The 19,928-nt window shown below is 28.4% G+C and overlaps 2 protein-coding genes across 3 annotated transcripts in view; one reads left to right on the forward strand and one right to left on the reverse strand.

The window, feature by feature from the left end:
* Positions 1–503: 503 nt before the first annotated feature.
* Positions 504–19,928, reverse strand: part of Tk (tachykinin) — a 57,457-nt gene continuing 38,032 nt past the window's right edge. The window contains exons 2-7 of one of the 2 annotated variants that reach the window (XM_018544522.1): positions 4,276–4,465; positions 3,888–4,157; positions 3,300–3,548; positions 2,893–3,118; positions 1,874–2,107; positions 504–636 (exon numbers count right to left, since the gene is read on the reverse strand). In XM_018544522.1, coding sequence (XP_018400024.1) covers positions 626–636; positions 1,874–2,107; positions 2,893–3,118; positions 3,300–3,548; positions 3,888–4,157; positions 4,276–4,464 — 1,179 coding nt within the window. In that variant the 5' untranslated portion in view covers position 4,465 and the 3' untranslated portion in view covers positions 504–625. The remainder of the gene's footprint in view (positions 637–1,873; positions 2,108–2,892; positions 3,119–3,299; positions 3,549–3,887; positions 4,158–4,275; positions 4,466–19,928) is intronic. The other variant, XM_018544523.1, reaches the window with a different exon arrangement.
* On the forward strand, positions 15,812–18,370 carry LOC108777583 (uncharacterized). The gene is made up of 4 exons (XM_018544508.1): positions 15,812–15,903; positions 15,980–16,124; positions 17,887–18,095; positions 18,286–18,370. The coding sequence occupies exons 1-4, from the start codon at positions 15,812–15,814 to the stop codon at positions 18,368–18,370; spliced, it is 531 nt and encodes a 176-aa protein (XP_018400010.1).

A 19,928-nucleotide genomic window follows, 5' to 3' on the forward strand; every position in this document is an offset into this window, starting at 1 on the left:
CAATGCCAATTGTACGTAATATTTTTTTAAATATATAAACTCTCTTGCAATGTATATTTTAGCAAGAGATAAGGATATAGACCAACATAACAATGTTTAGATAATTTAATTATACATGAATTTCTCTCTCTTTCTCTCTAATTTTCTCGTGGGAGAGTTATACATGAAATCACAGCAAGAGTTTTGCATGTAGAGTACTATTTATGAAACACTAGAGAAACAGTAGAACTTTCTTCCATACACCGTGTTCATTGTGTACGCTTTGAATTATGTCCTCACGATTGTATCTATGACTTGTGACTTACGACCTGCGTCCAACGCACGCAATTCTGAATCTTATAATAGCGAAAAAACGTAAGTAATAATGTATACATAAATCATATATATTGACTAGACCAAAATCGGCTTATAATATATAAAATAACTTATGATATGTAAAATATAATAATGAAGTCTTAATTAACAAATTGTTAAAACAACAAATGACAGTATACTTGCACCCATCATCATAACTGATAGACACGTCTTCTTCTTTTTTCTCGTTTTTAGATTTAACTACATCGGTTTAATTATTTGGAGGAGACGTTTCGTAACAGTTGCGTTACCGTTTCTAAGAGCTGTTGTATTATTGTGAATCTGGAACATAAAGCAACAAACAGCGATTATGATACTACCTTCGTAACATTTGGGAAATCAACATTACGTATACCATCAACTGTTTAATATAATTATACGAAGAATTAAGGACGAAACTATATCTAATAAAAAAAACTTTCATCATTGTACGATACAATAGAGTTATACTTATTCCTAATTATATACCATGAAAGAAAATCTCTACACAATCTATATACTTATAACATTTTTCGTTTAAAATACAAATTGTTTATACATCTATACATTTATATAATTTAATAAAATATTTGTAAAATATATAAAAATAACATATGTATACATATATGTTTATAATGTCGTGATTAAAAGAAATTACGCGCAATTATAATAAGTTGCTTGTGGTAACATTCGCATTTTTAAAAAAATTTACTGTTTGATTCTCTGTCATCATCTCTTTTTAATGAAAATTAAAATAAACCAGTTAATAAAAGTGCAATCCAAAATTAATGAAACATTTACACATTTTAGTATTAATGATTAGTTATTAGATAATTGAATTATGCGTGTAGATAACTGATTCTTATAACCAGTCAGACTGTCATCCCAAAGTTACAATGCAAAATTTATCACTATTTTGTGCAATCGTGTATACAATAGTGAATAACTTCTCGATGACAATATACATGGTAGGAAAAGTTTTAAAGCAGACCCTTGCATCGGCATTGTCTCGTAGTTGCGAGGAAGATAATCCAGAGCTTTGTTTTAAATGTCACTTGGCATCGTGTACAAGGAAAAATTTTTTCACAACAGTAATAGTGCGGAATAATTCGTAAACGAACGATTATAAATGATGATCATAATGAAATGTTGAAATTCAGCGACATGGATAAAAAAATTATTACAGCAAAAATAATGTAAGTATATTGACACATATTATAAATATACTGAGTACATTTAAATGTGCTCGATGTGTCGCATGCAAAATAAATATATAGAAGAGTGGGACTATAATATTTAGCAAAGATAAGAGTGATACATCGCATTTAAAATGCGCTGAAGAAGATATTTTGAAGAACATTTGTGTGAAAAGAGATAACATTCAATTTTTCTTTCTCTGCATTCTGATAAACTGCTTGAGAGTTGATAAAAACTACAAGCATATTCAGCTCTATTAGATACGCATGAAAGATAAACGAAGCGATAAAGAGAACTGCGATATAAATGTTTGCTACCAATTGGCTGTCAGCTAGTCGATTACCTAATGTTGCCGGCGAGTCCCCATCCATGCCGATCCTCTCGGTGTTATCAAACGCCCTTATGAATGGGCTGTTGTCCTCGTACGGGGCATTCGCCCATTTTTTGCCTCTCACCCCCACAAACATCCCCCGTAATTCCCATCGTGGATTTTTTTTACCTCGCATCTCAAAATATCGGAAAGGCGATCGTTTTTCAACTTGGCATGCGGCTAGAAAGTGTCTTCTATCGCCTATTCCTGCTCGGGGGAAACACAACGTAGGCCAATGTGACCATTTCGACCTCAAAATCACACGGCGTATAAGAACGATGTGTGTGTGTGAAAAAGGAAAAAAATAAAAAAAATTTTCCACCTTCTCTCACTACAAAATTTGTTCGGAGGTGCATGAATAACAGACAAATATTTAGGAAGCCTTCGTTATATTCTCTCCACCTGGACTCGATCGATTATGTCGTCTAGTAGTGTTATAAGGGACATTCGGAAAGTACGAGTAAAATACTCTGGGGTATGCAATAAAAGTGAAAGAATAAGAAAAAAGAAAGAAAATATTTCTCACCGAATTATAACACAGTTAATTAAACATATACCAATAAAAACTACTCCCGTACGTTTTTATTTAGTTTTAATTTCGCGAGCAATCGTGTCTCCAGCTTCTCGAAACTTCTCGTATAAAAAGAAAAATTTTTAACCTTCCACATAAACCATTTTTCATGTTAAAATTTGTACCAAAGATAATACAAGTTTTAATATTATATATAATATTTACATATTGTAATGATAATAGCAATTAAGATTTGTGAAACTAGAGTTCACGTAAGTTTCGAAGTAAATACTTAATTTCTTTATAAATTATTAATAACATCTTAATCAAACAAATAAACTACTTTATAAGTCAATAATTGTAGCGTTGTGAATGTTTTATGAAAAATGATATTACTACCAAATGTTAATTATAATAATATTCAAAAGTTTCCTTCTTTCTCAATAATCATAAATATAGGATGTAAGTAGTATGACTCTACCTTGGTATTCGTTTAATGATCCAAAATTCACGCCGGGCTCAAATCTTTGTCCTATTACGCTTCTCTTGCCTCGCATACCTTGAAAGCCCATCGGTGCTCTCTTATCAGTATCTTTCTTGCCTCTCATCCCTTGAAAACCCATTGGTGCCCTCTTATCGAAATCCATGTCGGAATCTAGGTAATAATCTGCGTAATTTTCAAAGCTGTCTTTCTTGCCTCTCATACCCTAAAACAATTAATTAATTAATTAAATAATTAATAAAATTATTAAAAGGATTTTTTTCTTAACTTATAAATTAAAAATGTTTCTTATCAATTATAAAATATATATATTGAAAATTAACTATATTCAATTAGATAGAAAAAATCTATGTTTTCAGAATTGATTAAGCAACTGATTAACTTACCTGAAAACCCATAAGAGCTCTTTTCTCAAGTTCTTCTATCTCGTTGAACAGTGCTTTCTTGCCTCTCATCCCCTGAAATCCCATAGGAGCTCTTTTTTCCCATTCTTCTTTTATCTTATCGTGCATATCTTGGAATTCCATTGCTAGAAGTTTTTTTTCGTAATCTTGTGGATACTCAAAGACATATGTCTTTTTCCCCCTAGTACCGTAAAAGCCCATCGCAGCTCTCTTTTCAATTTCACTCAATACCTATAATTTGACAGTTTTTAAAATAACTTATAAACACAACAACGACTAAGTGTTAAATTAAAATCTGTTAATTTAAGCTACATTAATTTGTAACTATTTAAAACTCTTGGATGATCAAGAATCTTTTTAAAATAATTACATTTATTTAAGAAACTAATCATGTGAATAGAAAAGACTAAAGAAGAAAGAATAGAATAATTCTAGAATTTATGACAGCCATTTTATGAACAATTTTCATACTTAAGAAGAATCTTACGAGTTATTAGTATTGATATATTTTCGCCCTAAGCTCTTTTTGCAGCATAATAATTCAATTAACCATTGAATGCTCACGCTTACCTCCTCCAAAGATTTCTTTCCTCTCATTCCTTGAAATCCCATTGGTGCACGTTTATAGTATATATCTTCTAATGTAGCCTTCTTGCCTCTCATACCCTGAAAACCCATTGGCGCTCTTTTGTCGTAGTCCTCGTGAAAGTAGGAGTCTTCAAAATCAGGTATCATGTAATCCTTTTTCCCCCTCATACCCTGAAATCCCTTCGGTGCTCTCTTGTCAAACTCATCGTGCAGAAGATTGTCCTCAATATCGGACGCGCTCGAATCCTTATCCTGTGATTATCGATATCTCCTTCTTATACATAATTTATAAGATAAACTAAATACACAAAATTAGACTTGCCTTCTTCTTCTGTGTCAACTCTATTAAAAAAGTTGGATAATAACTTACCTGAAAATTCACTAACGTTCTTTTAGAAACTTCATTGTGTTCTGCGACCGTGGGGATGAGGTCCTTCTTCCCTCGCATACCCTGAAACCCCATGGGCGCTCGTTTAACAGACACAGCATCATTGGAGGATTCCTCTGCGAATGACGAACTAGTCCAGATTGCCAGGAAAAGAATCGAACTAAAAAGCATTCTAAAACAACATATCGAGAATATAGTTAGTATTTGTAGAAATATATTCATTACGTAATCATCTTTCTTTAATTTTACATTTTTACATAGAATCTTAACTCGGAAATATCTGGATATCGGTTATGTAACTTTTTCCCTACGATAAAAAGTAAAATTTTTATATGTACTTGTATGTACATACAATCATTATTTACTTTTCATATTTCTGTTCTTTAATAGTTACATGATCAATACCCAAGGGCATTTTACACACTAGCAGCAAAAAATGTAAATTGTTACCAAATGTTGTTTTGTATGTATATTGCTCAACATGTCCTCTTTTCTTTATTATTTTTTATGAGTCTTTAAATATACAATTCCATTAAAAAGACTCACAATAAAAAAGTACATATTCATTAAAACCTTTATATTTTTTTAAGTGACAAATGTCATAGTAATTAGCTACTTAATGTGTTATTTTATTTAATATTTGTTTGATTTCACTTATTTTTTCAAAAAATTTTGATTAAATACATATTCATAATGTTCTCAAATACTAATAAATCGAAAAACGATTGTTCAATCAATAACATATGTATAATATGTTTTTAATAATAGTGATTGTAATAAGACATAAAAAAACCATCAAATGATTACTCCTAGATTAAAAATACATGGATGCCTATTAAACTTTCACGTAATAGAATATAGCAAAGATGTTGCACTATTATTGTGTATTTTGATATATACACTACACGAAAATCAAGCTATACATCAGGTCGAACTAATTTATTGACGTGTCACGTAACCACATTTGATTGTTCATCAAGAACCTAGTCGGGACTAACGATCTGTCGAGTACAACACTCAACATTCAAATAACACTAATTCCACCCGCATATTTGCTATTCATTAGTGTTTGGAATACGAACAAGAAGTAACAAACAAACGCATTTGACAGATTAATTTAATTTATTAATTGCAGACGAAATTACTTTTCTCTTAAAACTATTTTAAAAAATAAAATTTAATTGTAAATAAGTGATTTTAAACTTAGTTATTATATAACTGTTTATATAACAGCCCGTCGCAGTAAATCTAACTAAGAATAAGTATAATGCGAGCATAAATAGAAATATTTTGTCTATGCCAGACAGAAGATATGAGGAGCTTAACGCACGCTTTTCATATGATATATTACGTTATGCGCAAGAATATATCATATAAGAAAACCATATTTCGAGAAAATAATATTTATATGAAGCATAGCATGTGTAAAATAAAAGCAAAAATACAGAAGGAAGAAAAATCTATTTTGAGATTTTGAAAGAAAATACCCGTATGTTGAATCGGAAAAATGTTTCAAGATATGTATAGAACATAATATTAACAAAAATGTTAAATCGGAACTTATCAAAGATTGCTTGATTATTTCGGATTAAAAATGTATATCCTGTGGAATTGAATACTTTTAAAGTGTACTTAACTTGCACAAAATGTAAATATAACAGAAAAAACGACGTTCGTATAATGCCGTTCTTGTCCGCTTCTCTCGTCAGTTTATTCAATTTTATAAGGTTTAAAAGTGCTGCTACTCTTCAAAGCGGAGGCTATAATTAGCGAAGGATAGGATAAAGGCTTGCTTTTCTCAAAGCATCTTGTGCCATGACGAGACCAAAGAATATCAATATATAAGCAGCTATCGAGAAATGGGAAACATTCCCGATGTAAATTGAGTATTTTAAGTTCTTATAATAAAACCTCCTACCTCTTTGATTTACTGACATCCTTTCAAGATCGAATAGAAATATTTAAATACAGATTGCTATATTAAATATATTACATCTTGATAATATAAACTTTTTTCCTACTAATCTGTATGTAAATCATTCTGTATATTTAATATAACTTTATTTCTTTTCCATAGTGGAATAACTTCTCTTAATATGCATATAGGATAAAAACATCTTTGTCATAATGGCTACTATCATCGACATTACGATTGAAAATAAAATATTCCATGTTCCAGTAATATACTGAAGTACAAAATTTTAATCACCAAATCTCATATATTTCATATACCTCATAAAGTTTTTATCTTCCTTACTGTTCTTTCGAATTAAATAAATAAAAGGAATAAGATATTCCTGATTCAGTTTCAAAAAATTAACACATATAATTAAATAATAATAATTATTCTTATGAATATTTTTAGACATGTAAGTAAATTATATATTTAACTATATAAATAAATTTAATTGTGCCAAAGAAATCTTAAGAGTATAAATCATTTTACTTAACAGATTTATTAAAATAAAAGTAAACATTACATATTAATAATATGTTTAATGTCTTACGTACAATGATATTTTTCTACATAAAAATATTAAAAGAGAATTGATTAAAAATATTTCGATTTACATACACAATAAACATATGCGACTTACGTTATTTATCTAATATCATACAATAAGCCTATACGTATATGTACATAAAACTTCATAAAAGCTATCAACTGCAAGAGCAACGCTATATTACTTTGTTATTATTTTTTATCTCATGAAGCACGTATATTATATTTGTCGTCGTATTGTGACGCATTGATCCATTTCACTTTAATAGGTCTCCATTCAGTACTATCCGATATTCATGCGTAAACACGTGACATTAGCATATGGTATGTTTACCGTAAATATGCAAATAAATATCTAAAATGGAAAATTTATATAAACAATTTTATAATTCTTAAATTTTTTTTACATTTAATGGTAAATAATTTGAATGCTTTCAAAGAGAATCTTTTCTTTCTTTGCTGCTTTGACACTGAAAACAAATAATTAAGAACCGTTACTAAAAATGCTGGATATATTAACCTTTTAATTAATTTGTTCGATTATAAACAAATATTTTTATAAAAATGAGTTCTAATATATTCATATTCTAAATAATAAAATGTTTAAAATTATAACATGTGTAAAACGTCTAAAGGCATCTTAAAAATATATTTGCGCAAACTGTTTAGAAAACATCTAAAAATACATTCTTTTCCTCCGATTTTAGAGTTTGTATTATGTACCCATGTCTGGAATATTATTCTTTTTTTATCTTCTTCGCCGTAGTTTCTCATTACAATGAAATTATACTTTAGTTTTCCTTTCTTTTTGTTCATTATTCTACAATATATAGAACACACATAGTTCATGTATTCAACTATGATGCATATATACCTACACATATGCTACATATATATTATTCAAATCAAGTGTTGCGATCAGATGTAAAATGTAATTAAATATTATATGAGCGTAAACTCTAATCTAAGGTCCTAAATACGTATAGTTATTTATCCCATGGGTAGCCCATTTGGTATATTATATAAATGTATGTGATATGTTTGGAAAATGTGTTAAATTGTGAAATGTATTAAATGTGTTAAACTTGACATTTTACTTCCACATAACGATATTACATAAAGAAATAAAAAGAGCGATGCATCTACAGATGTCAAATGCATTTCAGAAATCGTTTTGCCTCGACATCGTGGGACGTGTTAATGTGCGCACGTTGTAAACTGCCGAGGTCAGCCTCTTCGTCGCGTAAAGTAAACGGAGCGAGAATTCTAGCTCGACGAAGAGGCACGAGGCGCAGGGAACGTGCCACGTCGGACAGAGAAGATGAGAAAAGGAGCAACATGATAAGAGACGAGAAAGGGGTTGAAGGGTAGAGAATACGTGAGAGACTGCATTGGCTGCTGGATCGTGCTTGTTCCTCACTACCGATCGGTCACTCGTGTAATCGTTCTAAGCAGGTATGTCCTACGCGGTTTATTCCCTTAAAGTCGGCGATCAAGAGAGCCTGAATGCTTTCACTTTCATACACGAATTACCAAACGCCGCATCGAAATTCTCAACAATTACATATACGATAATATTATATATTAGAATATTGACTGTATGTCAAATGTACTTACTGTCTTCAGAGCAAATTAAATATTATGTAAAAATAAAGCAATCGCAAATGGTAATTTTAAATCAAGATAAAAATCCAGAATTTTAATTCTCCAAATTTATTTACATCTTATACAAATCAGTTTATATATATATATATAAAGAAGAAACTATAAAATATATTATATTCTATAACTGATGTTTTAATGAAAGATTTATTACATAAAAAAAAAAACAACATTCAATGATTAATGTTGACATGCTTAAAAAAGGTTTTAATAAAATGAGTAAATTGTGCTCGTACTTTAAAACTCTGATTGACCTTTACAAAACACGGCGAACATTGACGTTTATATCAGATAAATTTTTATTCTGAGAGAGAGAGACAGAGAGAGAGAGAGAGAGAGAGAGAGAGGAGAGAGAGAAATCGATAGAAAAATTAAGATGAATCACATACACATCACACACACAATGCACAAGAAAACTCGCACAAACAAAATCACTCAGACAGAAGAGTTCTTTTATAATTTCTGTAAAGGTTTATATTTTCAAAGTAGTGTAGTACATAATGTAAAACGTATACGCCGAGATTTGCCCAGAAACCCGCATTGTGAATCGCATGTTCTAGTTCTCTTGTTATAAGAACCGTAATTCGAATCAAAAATACATCTTCATACTTTTCAACGAGCCAGTATTTTTATTTTAAAAAAGTGACGTATTTCGTTTCATTTAATCTATTATGTAAGAAAAATGTAATTTATAAAAATTATGAGAATAAAAGTTAGAAGAAAAGTTTAGAAGTGAAAATGTGCGGTAATAATAATATTCTTATTTCATTAATAAATTAATAAAATTATTTATAATAAAGTTTTTTGCAATCGTGTTTTAAATTATAGTTTAAAAAAGTGTAGAAATATGGCATAGTGACGTAAAAATAATGTAATATAAAATTATATATGTCATTAAACAAACTTTTTCTTTATATAAGAAGAGGGCTTTGTTCTTTGTTCGCCTACGCACCTGTCTGCTTCGGTCATTGCACATGTGAAGATGTAAAAAGAGAAAAATTATTTTATGCTGTATAGCGCAGATTTTTTCAAACAGATAACTTCGTCAGTTTTGAATCTATTCTATTATAGATACTACGCGCATTACAATGTACATCAAAAATTAATGTTACTATTCTGTTTGCATAGTACTCTACTTGCATAGTAATTGACAATATCTGATTCTATAATATTATGAAATATTCATTATTTCACATTCTCTGCTATTTCTCTTCCCAAGATTTCAATTTTTATTTAAATTAGGCAATTATCGTGAACGCTGTACTCAGTAAAACAAATTAAAAGCTGATTGTAGGAACTAATGACCAGTCTCGATTATAAGCAAAAAAGTCATATAACTTTCATCGAATATAATATCAAATAAGGATCGAAGAACCGATACACCAAGCACAGTAAAATTACATTTTGAGAAGAACAATATCCGAGAGGTTTTATTGCAATTTATAATTTAATTAATATTAATTTATTTAAAAAATGAAATGTTTCTCGAGAAGACATTCAATGTACGTGGGCATGCATTGCTGGAAATTTCTGTATTACTAAATCCCTTGAGATATGTAGTTTCCAATATTGTCGGAAGCAGTTCGATTGACTTTGCTAACTTTATTATTCAAATATTAGAAGTTTTGGTGAACACGAGTTATCGAGCAAACATAAAGTACAGGAAGCAGATCTTCCGGGGTGCGTCACGAATATGAATGAAAACAAAATCATGTGTACCTAGAATCGAAATGAAAATTAAATTTTGAAAATCTAAGAGAGATAACGAAAAGTTTCATAATGAATGTAATAAAATTCTTTCTTTACGAATACGTGCTTTTTATTGCAATGACAATTTTAGAGAAATATTGTTATAAAAATATAGTAACACAAAAAAGGAAGATCTTTTTTAATAAATAGTATTGCTATAAATGTGAATTAAAAACACATGTTAATTTCATAAATCGTAATTGATTTGTTAATGTTATAAGTGCATAACAAGCTTATAATGATAATAATAAATATTTGCGTGCCGCTTTTAGAATATAATTAGCAGAAATTAAAATCTAGTATTTAATTATAATAGTAACAAATAGTAATTAATAGTAATACGCATATACAATTTATACTACTTTCTCGTTCAATGTCTTTCGAAAGATGTAGAAAAGAGACAGCGTGTTGACACTTGATATACATATATATTCCTATGAGAACAAAGCTTTCCTGTGAACAATTCATCCATTTCTGGAATACGTGATTCGATAGTGGTAAGAAACTTGTTGAATAGTTTCATATATACCTATGAAGTAACTCTGATAGTCAAACATAATGTTGTACTATTCTGGATATAACAGAAATTTATCATGATTGCTTTTAGGATTGAAATTTCTAGCGTAATAAAGAAGCTCCAAAAAAATTAATTAATATAGATTTTTTAAATATATTATACATTTTTAAATAAACTGTATTATTTGTATTACTGTTTTAGAGCAAACTTAATATTATTGTATCAATATTATATAAAAATAAAGTAATCAAATGATAATTTTTAATCTGAGATAATTATTCTTTCAACACAATGGTCCTATAATTTGTCCAATTTCCATAACTGTGTTTTAATTTAATTTTTTTATTTATATCTCTTGTTTTTCCTACAAAGTATAAATTGCGAGACATCCGGTCAAATATTTACATCTCGATCATTTCCAGAATTAGATACAATAGTTTCTCTGCATATAAATAACGCTTTCATACAAAAATGTAATATTCTCTCGAAAAGAAGAATCTGCAATATGATCGACTTATGATATACATATTTCAAGTGAATATGTTACATTCTTGCTGGAGACGGCATATTCGAGATATTTATCAGACAATCATTTACTGGATCTTATATCTTAACATTTGAGCCAAAATCATTATACTTTGTGCGTTGAGTGCTTCTCAAAATGTTTTGAGTTGATCCCAAAACTGTAAAGAGTTGGCTTTCGATAACGCGAAGATATACTAGCTGCAACGATTTTCTGAACAAGGATAAATAGTTTTTATTTTCTCTCTTTTAAAGTTTATTTACTTTTGTACCGCTAATTTTCACATTTAATTTAATTTATGTTTAATTATTATCTAAGTTAAATTATTATATTTATTATTGATAGAGTATTTTGAAATGTGAAAGATTATTTTATATTGTAATAAGAATTACGTGATTACTGCAACTTTTTATACTTACAGCATTTTTGCCATTATTCTATTAGCTATTAAATTACCCGTTATATGAAATATCCGAAGACCTACCGCAGCAGCACGATATTCGAAGGAGAGAGGGGAAGGATAATCCGATTTCCATTCATGAATACGAATGAAATGCTTTATGCAAACGTTACTGCAATGTAAACAGTTGGCACGCAGGATGTATACGAATGATTAATAAATTGATAAAGTTTATAAAATTTAAGTCGTTTAATCGTGACTGTTACATGTTGTATGATTACGATACGATTAAAGAGATAACCAGCATTCCCGCCTTCAGTTACTTTGATAAATTTAATATTAAATTTTTTTTATGAGAGTTGATAGAAAATTATTATTTATTATCATATTTAAATCAAAAAGTTAATAAAAAAATTAATTAATGAATTTATTATCAAACAAATATTGAAAGATATAATTAGATTATAATAGAAAGTAGAAAGAATATTTATCAGAAATATTTGTAATCATAGTTACAAATTTATAAATATATCATTAAAAAAATTATTGAAAAAAATATTGTAATTTGAGAAACTAAAATATCTTTTTCTCTTTTGTTCTAAAGATGTACGACAAATCGTGATTTCACCTCCATACCTCGCAAAAATGGAACGTAATCACTATGCGATATCGAGTAAGCATCAACTTGTACGTTGGACGAGTATACGTCAGTGCACAGTGCTTGGTTAGTACAAAAACAGTTAAACCACCGTATCGTTCCGACTCGTTTCTCGCACCTTTCTCACATGTGCAATCAATCTTATATCCTTTCCTCCGGGATTCCTGCTCACGTCGCTAGAGAGTTAAGGATGACCTTTTCCTCTAACATTATACTCATTCTAAAGCTCATTACGCATATTGTGCGCGTTATTTCAAAATATTAACGTATTCTGATTTTGTTTTTCAAATAAATGTTAGATCCATCACAATGACATAAAATTATTAAAATGAAAATAACCCTTCTGTCTACGAGACAGAAATATTAAATATACGTGGGCAGGAGTGTACTATTTCAGAAACATTGATATTTTTAGCATTCAAAAAATATTTAAAAAAATATTTTTGTTACATATCTACATTTATCATTTAGCAATGTTAACAAAGCGTTCATAAAATATATAAATTATTGTTATTAATTTACTGATATAATTTCAAAAATGTATTTCTACTGGTGATAGTATTATAATAATAAATATTAAAATTGATAAAGATCAGCCATTTAACAGTTAGTAATAATTAAAGTTCTCGCCTACGCTCTATATGTATATAAAGTAATTTAGAAATAAATGAATTTAAAGGCTCTTATTAGTAATTTAATAAATAGCAATGAAAATGAAAGCTATAAATTGTGTATTAGAGAAACTATTGAGAACACCTTTTAAGAGCAAATGCGATTAATGAGCTGTATGTTTTTTATCTATGTATAAATCCACAATAGGTTTTGTAAAGCTTATTACAAGTAAATGTGTTTTTATTTTAATGTGTTTCTTAATATACATAATAATTTAGAGAGATTTTTAATTGCCATTTTCGGTGATTTCATTTTATTATAGGCAACTCTTTTAATTCTTTAATTTATCAATAACGTTATGCTTAAATGCACTTTAACGGAGTAAAAGTTGCAATTTGCACTTATTGCAATTGATCAATAAATTAAAAAACTCAAATATTATTAATATATGTCATTACTTTAATCAAAATATGACATAAATATAACATAGAAAATTATGTGCAACAAATTAGTGGAAATATTATCGCACATTATGTAATTATACTGTAATCTTAACATTACAATTAACATTAAGACTGTGTTCTGTATAATATGCATATATATATACATATATATATTTACATATATATATGTACATATATTTACATATTACAGAATACTAAACAGCGAATAACGGCCGAATGTAGCCTAATTTTATAAAAGGCTTTATTGTTACATTATATTGTAATTAAATTGTGTTATGCTTAATTCTATATATAATAAGTTAAATTATTTTCAGTAAACTGTACACATGTGTGTTAGACATCTTGTATGTACATATTAGATCGAAATAATGTGCGTTATATTGCAAACCCGCTATTGTATAGAAACCAACAATAATATAATGATACATTAATAACCATGGCTAATACCAGTGTTAAATCTTAATACTCTAGAAGATTATAAATGACGAGTAGTTAATTGTCGGATATGATAAAGTGACTATTAATCCCTGAAGAAATGGATCTAACATATAGAACGCGTTAATAGTACTGCACATACATTTGAAGATTTCCAATTAAGAATAATTCATATCTTTTAATATATTTTTCAGCACTAATATTTTAAAAAATTAATAATTTTAAATTATTTAAAATTAACTAAAAGTTAATATAGTAATTAATGTTAAGGATTGTAACAAAAAGAATGTGCAAATATATTTTATCAAAAAATAATAAGTTAAATTCTACTGAACTTAAAAACCTGATGTTACATATAAAAAGCAATAAATCGCTCTTAAAGAGTTCAATTAAAATAGCACAAGTGAGCAAAAAAATTTTAGCATGAATGTAAGGAGAGGAGAAATGCGAGAAAATAAGTTAGAAATATCGTACACTATATTTGAGAAAGGCTTAAGCCTCGGCTTAAGCTTCTCGGCACTACGAGGACGAGGAAAATGTCGTTCTCGAGATTACCACTTTCCGATCGAAAAGCTTCTATCCTATGATTGAACAAGGCTGTTATCATTCGTTTTGTTTCGCGACGATAGTGGGATAATTTCGAACAAGATCCGCCATGATAAAGCATATGCAATAGTGCCATCGAAAACTCACCAGTCGGAAACCATAAAGGTTACATGATAGGTGTCTAGTTTAATCAGAATAGATGATAATCATCCTATTGGGATAAAGGGTATTGTATTCATTGTTTGAGGCTTCAATCTTCGTATCGTGTAAGAACAGTTATGTAAATTCAACAATCGTATCTATTTGTATAGTATATATATTTTCTTACAGAACTGAACGATAATTATTTCTAAAGTTAATTTAAACAACAAATATAAAAATGCAATTATATAAATAAGTTTACGTAATAATATATGAATTCGGCTATGTGAAGTTGGCCCCCCCACTATTGCAAATCTAAAAATGACCATGACCATTCGTTTGGTGGTCGTTTGGTGGTGTTTGGTAGTCCATTTCGGACGTTTGGTAGTCAAAGATATAATGAGAAATGTCAAAAAAAGAAGAACGCGCGTGAAGTTAGCCCCCCCATTTTTAAAACTCGGCTTTCCAGAATGCAAATGCAATAATGACCGTAAGCATTCGTTTGGTGGTCGCTTACTGACGTTTGGTAGTCCATTCCCGACGTTTGGTAGTCGAAATTATAACCGGAAATATCAAAAAAAAGATATACGCGCGTGAAGTTAGCCCCCCCATTTCTAAAACTTGGCTTTGCAGACTGCAAATGCAACAATGGCTGTAAGCAATCGTTTGGTGGTCGCTTACTGACGTTTGGTAGTCCATTCCCGATGATTGGTAGTCGAAATTATAGCCGGAAATATCAAAAAAAGGATATATGCGCGTGAAGTTAGCCCCCTCATTTCTAAAACTCGGCTTTGCAGACTGCAAATGCAACAATGGCTGTAAGCAATTCTTGATTGTTTTTGTAGTAGGTGTACATAAATTATATTAGAAACGTTGATATAAGAAAATCAATCATACAAATATAATATATTCAATTTGTGTAATAACTAGAAAAAATATATATAAAAATATATACATAGAAAACAATTGAACGCAGATTATTGCGCGCTTTAAAATGCATGATCGAAAACATCTCTATGATTTTTTTATCGAAATATTTAATTTTTTGTAAAATGTGACAAAAATATTAATATCAAAATATTTATGAGCATTACTATACATAAATAACAAGCGCTTTGATAAAATTCAAATTAAAATTTATGTATAAAAATTGTAATGTAGAGAGCTAACGTGTTTGTAGCAGATGCTCAATTTTAACTTCATGAAGTTTTCTCATAGTATCGATAGCAAAAATAAATCGATAGTGTATAGATTAAATATTTAGTAATTTTAATTTAATTTCTAAACTAAATTTTTGTTTATAACAGTATGGTAAAATTCGCAACTAAATCGCCGTTTGATATGCTCCATAGGACAAAAAGAAAAGCATTTAAGAATTACTCGAATTCATATATTATTACGTAAAATCGCTATTTATATAATTGCATTTTTATATTTGTTGTTTAAATGAACTTTAGAAATAATTATCTTTTTTAGTACAAAAAAGTTTGACAAATCGGATAGTTATGCTTCAAAGGCTTTAAGGTTACGAGTAAATCCCAAGGGTGATGATTTCGGCAATAAAAGTATAAATAACCTGGAAGTACAAAGAAATGAAGACTTTTACAAGAGTAAATTAAAGGTTACTCTGTTCGCTGCAATTTGTTCGTAATTTTCTTTTTAATATATTGTTTTATTATTTTATAATAATTGAATTACCTCCAAAAAGTTTTTTATTAATATTAATGAATTTATTAAAATTGACGATAGGCTTTTTTTTAATATATTATATATTAATAATATTAATAATCGTATTTAATTAATAGTATTAATAACCGTGAAAGCTCTGGCGAAAAGTTTGTACTTTTCGCAAAGTAAGGTTATCCAAGTTCAATATCTCTTCAAAAAATAATCTTTCGCAATCAATTTTTAATTAATTCCCTATTCTCGCACGCGTGAATTAACATTGTAAAATTTAATATGAAAAAATTATTAATACTTTCATTGTAAAAATTTATATTTTCGACAAATTTTTAATAAAACATGTTTGTTTTCTAACAAAGACAAACATGTTTTGACAGGATGTGTCTGTAATAAAAGAAGAAATATATTGAAATTATTTGTTTTTAATATATTTTATATTATGCATATTCCATATTTTTATGTTAAAACGTTTTAATATCATTGACAAATTATTCAAGTCTATTGCATTAACATATGAAATAAATTAATAACGCTGAATTAAAATAATATACTTCTCATTCATTTATATTCTACTGTACTATTATTCATTATCTGAAAGATATCCGATACATGACGCAAATCCGTTGCTGCATATCAAAATATTTTATTTCCGTGGTGAATGGAAAAAAAAGAGAACTTACTGGTGCAAAGGACGAATTTTATAGTTTGCGGGTAATGGTTTACCGTCACGTGGAAGTGTACGCGTTGACGGGCTTAAAAGTTTTAACGACAGCTGAGCAACTGAAAGGCTGCCGAGAAACTCAATAAACTGAATTCCTACAACACATTGTTGTTGTGCTGCGATTTCTACGAAGTGTCACACAGCGCACTTTTGCGTACAATAACTAATAAGAGGCTTTTAAACTTTCGGGTTCAATGACGCTCTGAACGCTTCCAAAAATTTTGAAGATAAAAAACGTTTACATTTGTCGAGAGCGCTTACTATAATGAAAACTAAACAAACTTTGTGTAGTCTGTATTTCGATAATCACGTTATTAACTAACAAGGAAAGGCCACGTTGTATGGGTCACCGATTTAAAGATCTAAAGATTCCCTCTGGTCCGAAACAGATCCAACCTTTAACCTCGATTTTTTCGAGGGGGGGTATCTAGAGAAACGGCGCGACATAGGTCTATTTATTTTCGATGAAGAAAATCAGTATCAAAGCGCATCAAAATCGGTGACCCATACATCCATCGTGACCTCTCCTTGTAAGATAAATCTATGTAACAGAGAGAGAAAAAGGATCTTATATGTTATATGGAGTTTTCTTAACAGCTAATTAACGTAATGAAAAATAAAGAACTATACATCCTAATTTCAATATCCTTTAAAGAATTAATTTTTATCAATTCAATAAAAATTGTTTTATTAGAAAGAATAAATGGCTTAAATAGAATTTACTTTAATTAGAATTATCATTGAAATATTATTTTGCAAGTTGCTCAGTTTGGTTTAATTACGAGTCTATGAATCTTCGAGATTACTATGAATAAATTCAAATAAAATAAAAAATAATTTTTTAATATAAATTGTATAATATAATTAAAAGTATATTTGACTAGAAACACTTCGTACAATCGAGTTGAAAAAATAATATATGTGTATAAATGTATATGTATATATATTTTGTATTTTATAATATAATGTATAATAATAGATTAAAGAAAGTGAATATTGGAGGAATGTGCTCCATAGTCAATGGCTGTTAGCATTACAAGGAATTGTAATAGTGATCGTAATTCTCACTATTTCATGGATTGGACATGAGCATAAAGAAGATATCGTTGATAACAGTCCTGTGACACTCTGGCGTTCAGTTATCGAGCGATTGCAAGAAACCATCACAGACATGAGAATGGAATTACAGTTAAAATAATAGTTATTCCAAAATTTTAATACACTATTTTTAATTTTAATTTACAAAATGGACACTTTTAAATTTTTATTCTGTCTCAATTATTTCATCTATCAAAAAACATTTCTTGCAATATAGTAAATAAATCAGTACAACTCAAAATTAAATTAAATTTATATTATTAATCTTATATTATTATAGACCTTGTTATAATACCGAAGTGGATAATCAACAAAAGAGAAGAGCGAGCATTCTAAAGCGGAGACGCATTTTTATGAATGGATAACTATCGTTTTTTATAAGCATAGGAAGAATTAAATAAATGTCTTTTATTCTTGCACAAATTTAATCAATTTCTTGTAGCTTTCGAATAAAATTTTTTTTATTATAGAAAAAGTTTTTCAAATTTTAAAAATTGTAAAAATATAATGCTAACAGATATACTTTTGTAAGAGAAATATTAGGAACACAGCTTTATTATAATAACATAAATCATACGTTTATAATGTATACATATATAAAATGTTTATCAACAATTTAAATGCCATTCACAAAAAATAGTAATTAGATTATAATTTTCTTAAATTTTCCGCTTTGTTATCTTCATGTTCTTTATGGAAATAATCACAAATAATAGAGCATCACCTTTATTGTTGAGAAATAAATTAATTGATGCTAACAATAAATAATGTTTTGTGGTTACAAAGAGCTGTCATATTATTTGAAATTCTATAGTCCGATACATTAATAAAACATTATTAAAAAAAAATTTTCTAAATATAATTAATACTGGTGACAGGATAAACTTACTCTTGTAATTGAAAAAGTAGAGTTTAATTAAACAATTCCGACAATCAACTTAACTGAATCGGCTTTTATATTGCATGGACTTTAAATTGTGTTTTACATATTTTTTCTCCAATTTTTTAGCCAGTTATGAAACTGTATTATCCGTTTGAAATGTATGAAAAACAAATTTACACAATACTATTCATTTTATATCTCAAATTATAAATTTCTAGCGTCGAATATTTCCAATTAGGAAAAACCAAGCCAATTAAAAGATGCCAAAAAGTGATGCAGCAATTAACAATATATTTGATTATGTAATTTTAATTAAAAAACTAACAGAAAATTGTAAAATATAATGTTAATTTTAATTGTATATTCTACTAATCTAGATGTATATAAATAGTTTGCAGTTAATTATTCAAATTCATAATTCTATCAATTTGAAATATTTTAATTAATGTATAATACAAGCAAATTCAAAAATATAGTAAAGTATTAGTCTTACACATTTTGATGATTACATATTTTGATGATCATTACCTATGCTTTCTATTATACTTTGTACATATAACATCAACCGTTTAACACTAAAAATTCCAATTAAAAATTTTACATCTATAATTGACCTAATACTTAGGCTTTTCTTTATTTTTCAGTTTGCAACTCTTTTTATACATATATAAAGTATTCACTGAAGAAAGGTCAATATATCTGGAAAATATCGGTTATTTTAAGCAAAAATATTCATATAAACGTATATCATATTCCAAACAAAATTGAATGTGCAGTTGCAAAATTACTGTTAAAACAAGAGGCACTATGTATTTTTGTTTTAATTTATTGTGCAATTGACACATTTAAAGAAAAAGTCATCGTTCCAATTATCTTTTCATAGCATAGAACATACATTTATATAAACATTTTTGCTTAATGACCAATATCCTAGAATATTGATCTTTCCTCCTAGAATACTCTGTATACATGGAAATCCAAATATATCTGCATCAACGTAAATAAATTGTTTGTTAAATAAAAGTAAATCAATCATCCGT

The sequence above is a fragment of the Cyphomyrmex costatus genome, unplaced genomic scaffold (genome assembly GCF_001594065.2).
Source record: "Cyphomyrmex costatus isolate MS0001 unplaced genomic scaffold, Ccosl1.0 scaffold449, whole genome shotgun sequence".
NCBI lineage: Eukaryota > Metazoa > Arthropoda > Insecta > Hymenoptera > Formicidae > Cyphomyrmex > Cyphomyrmex costatus.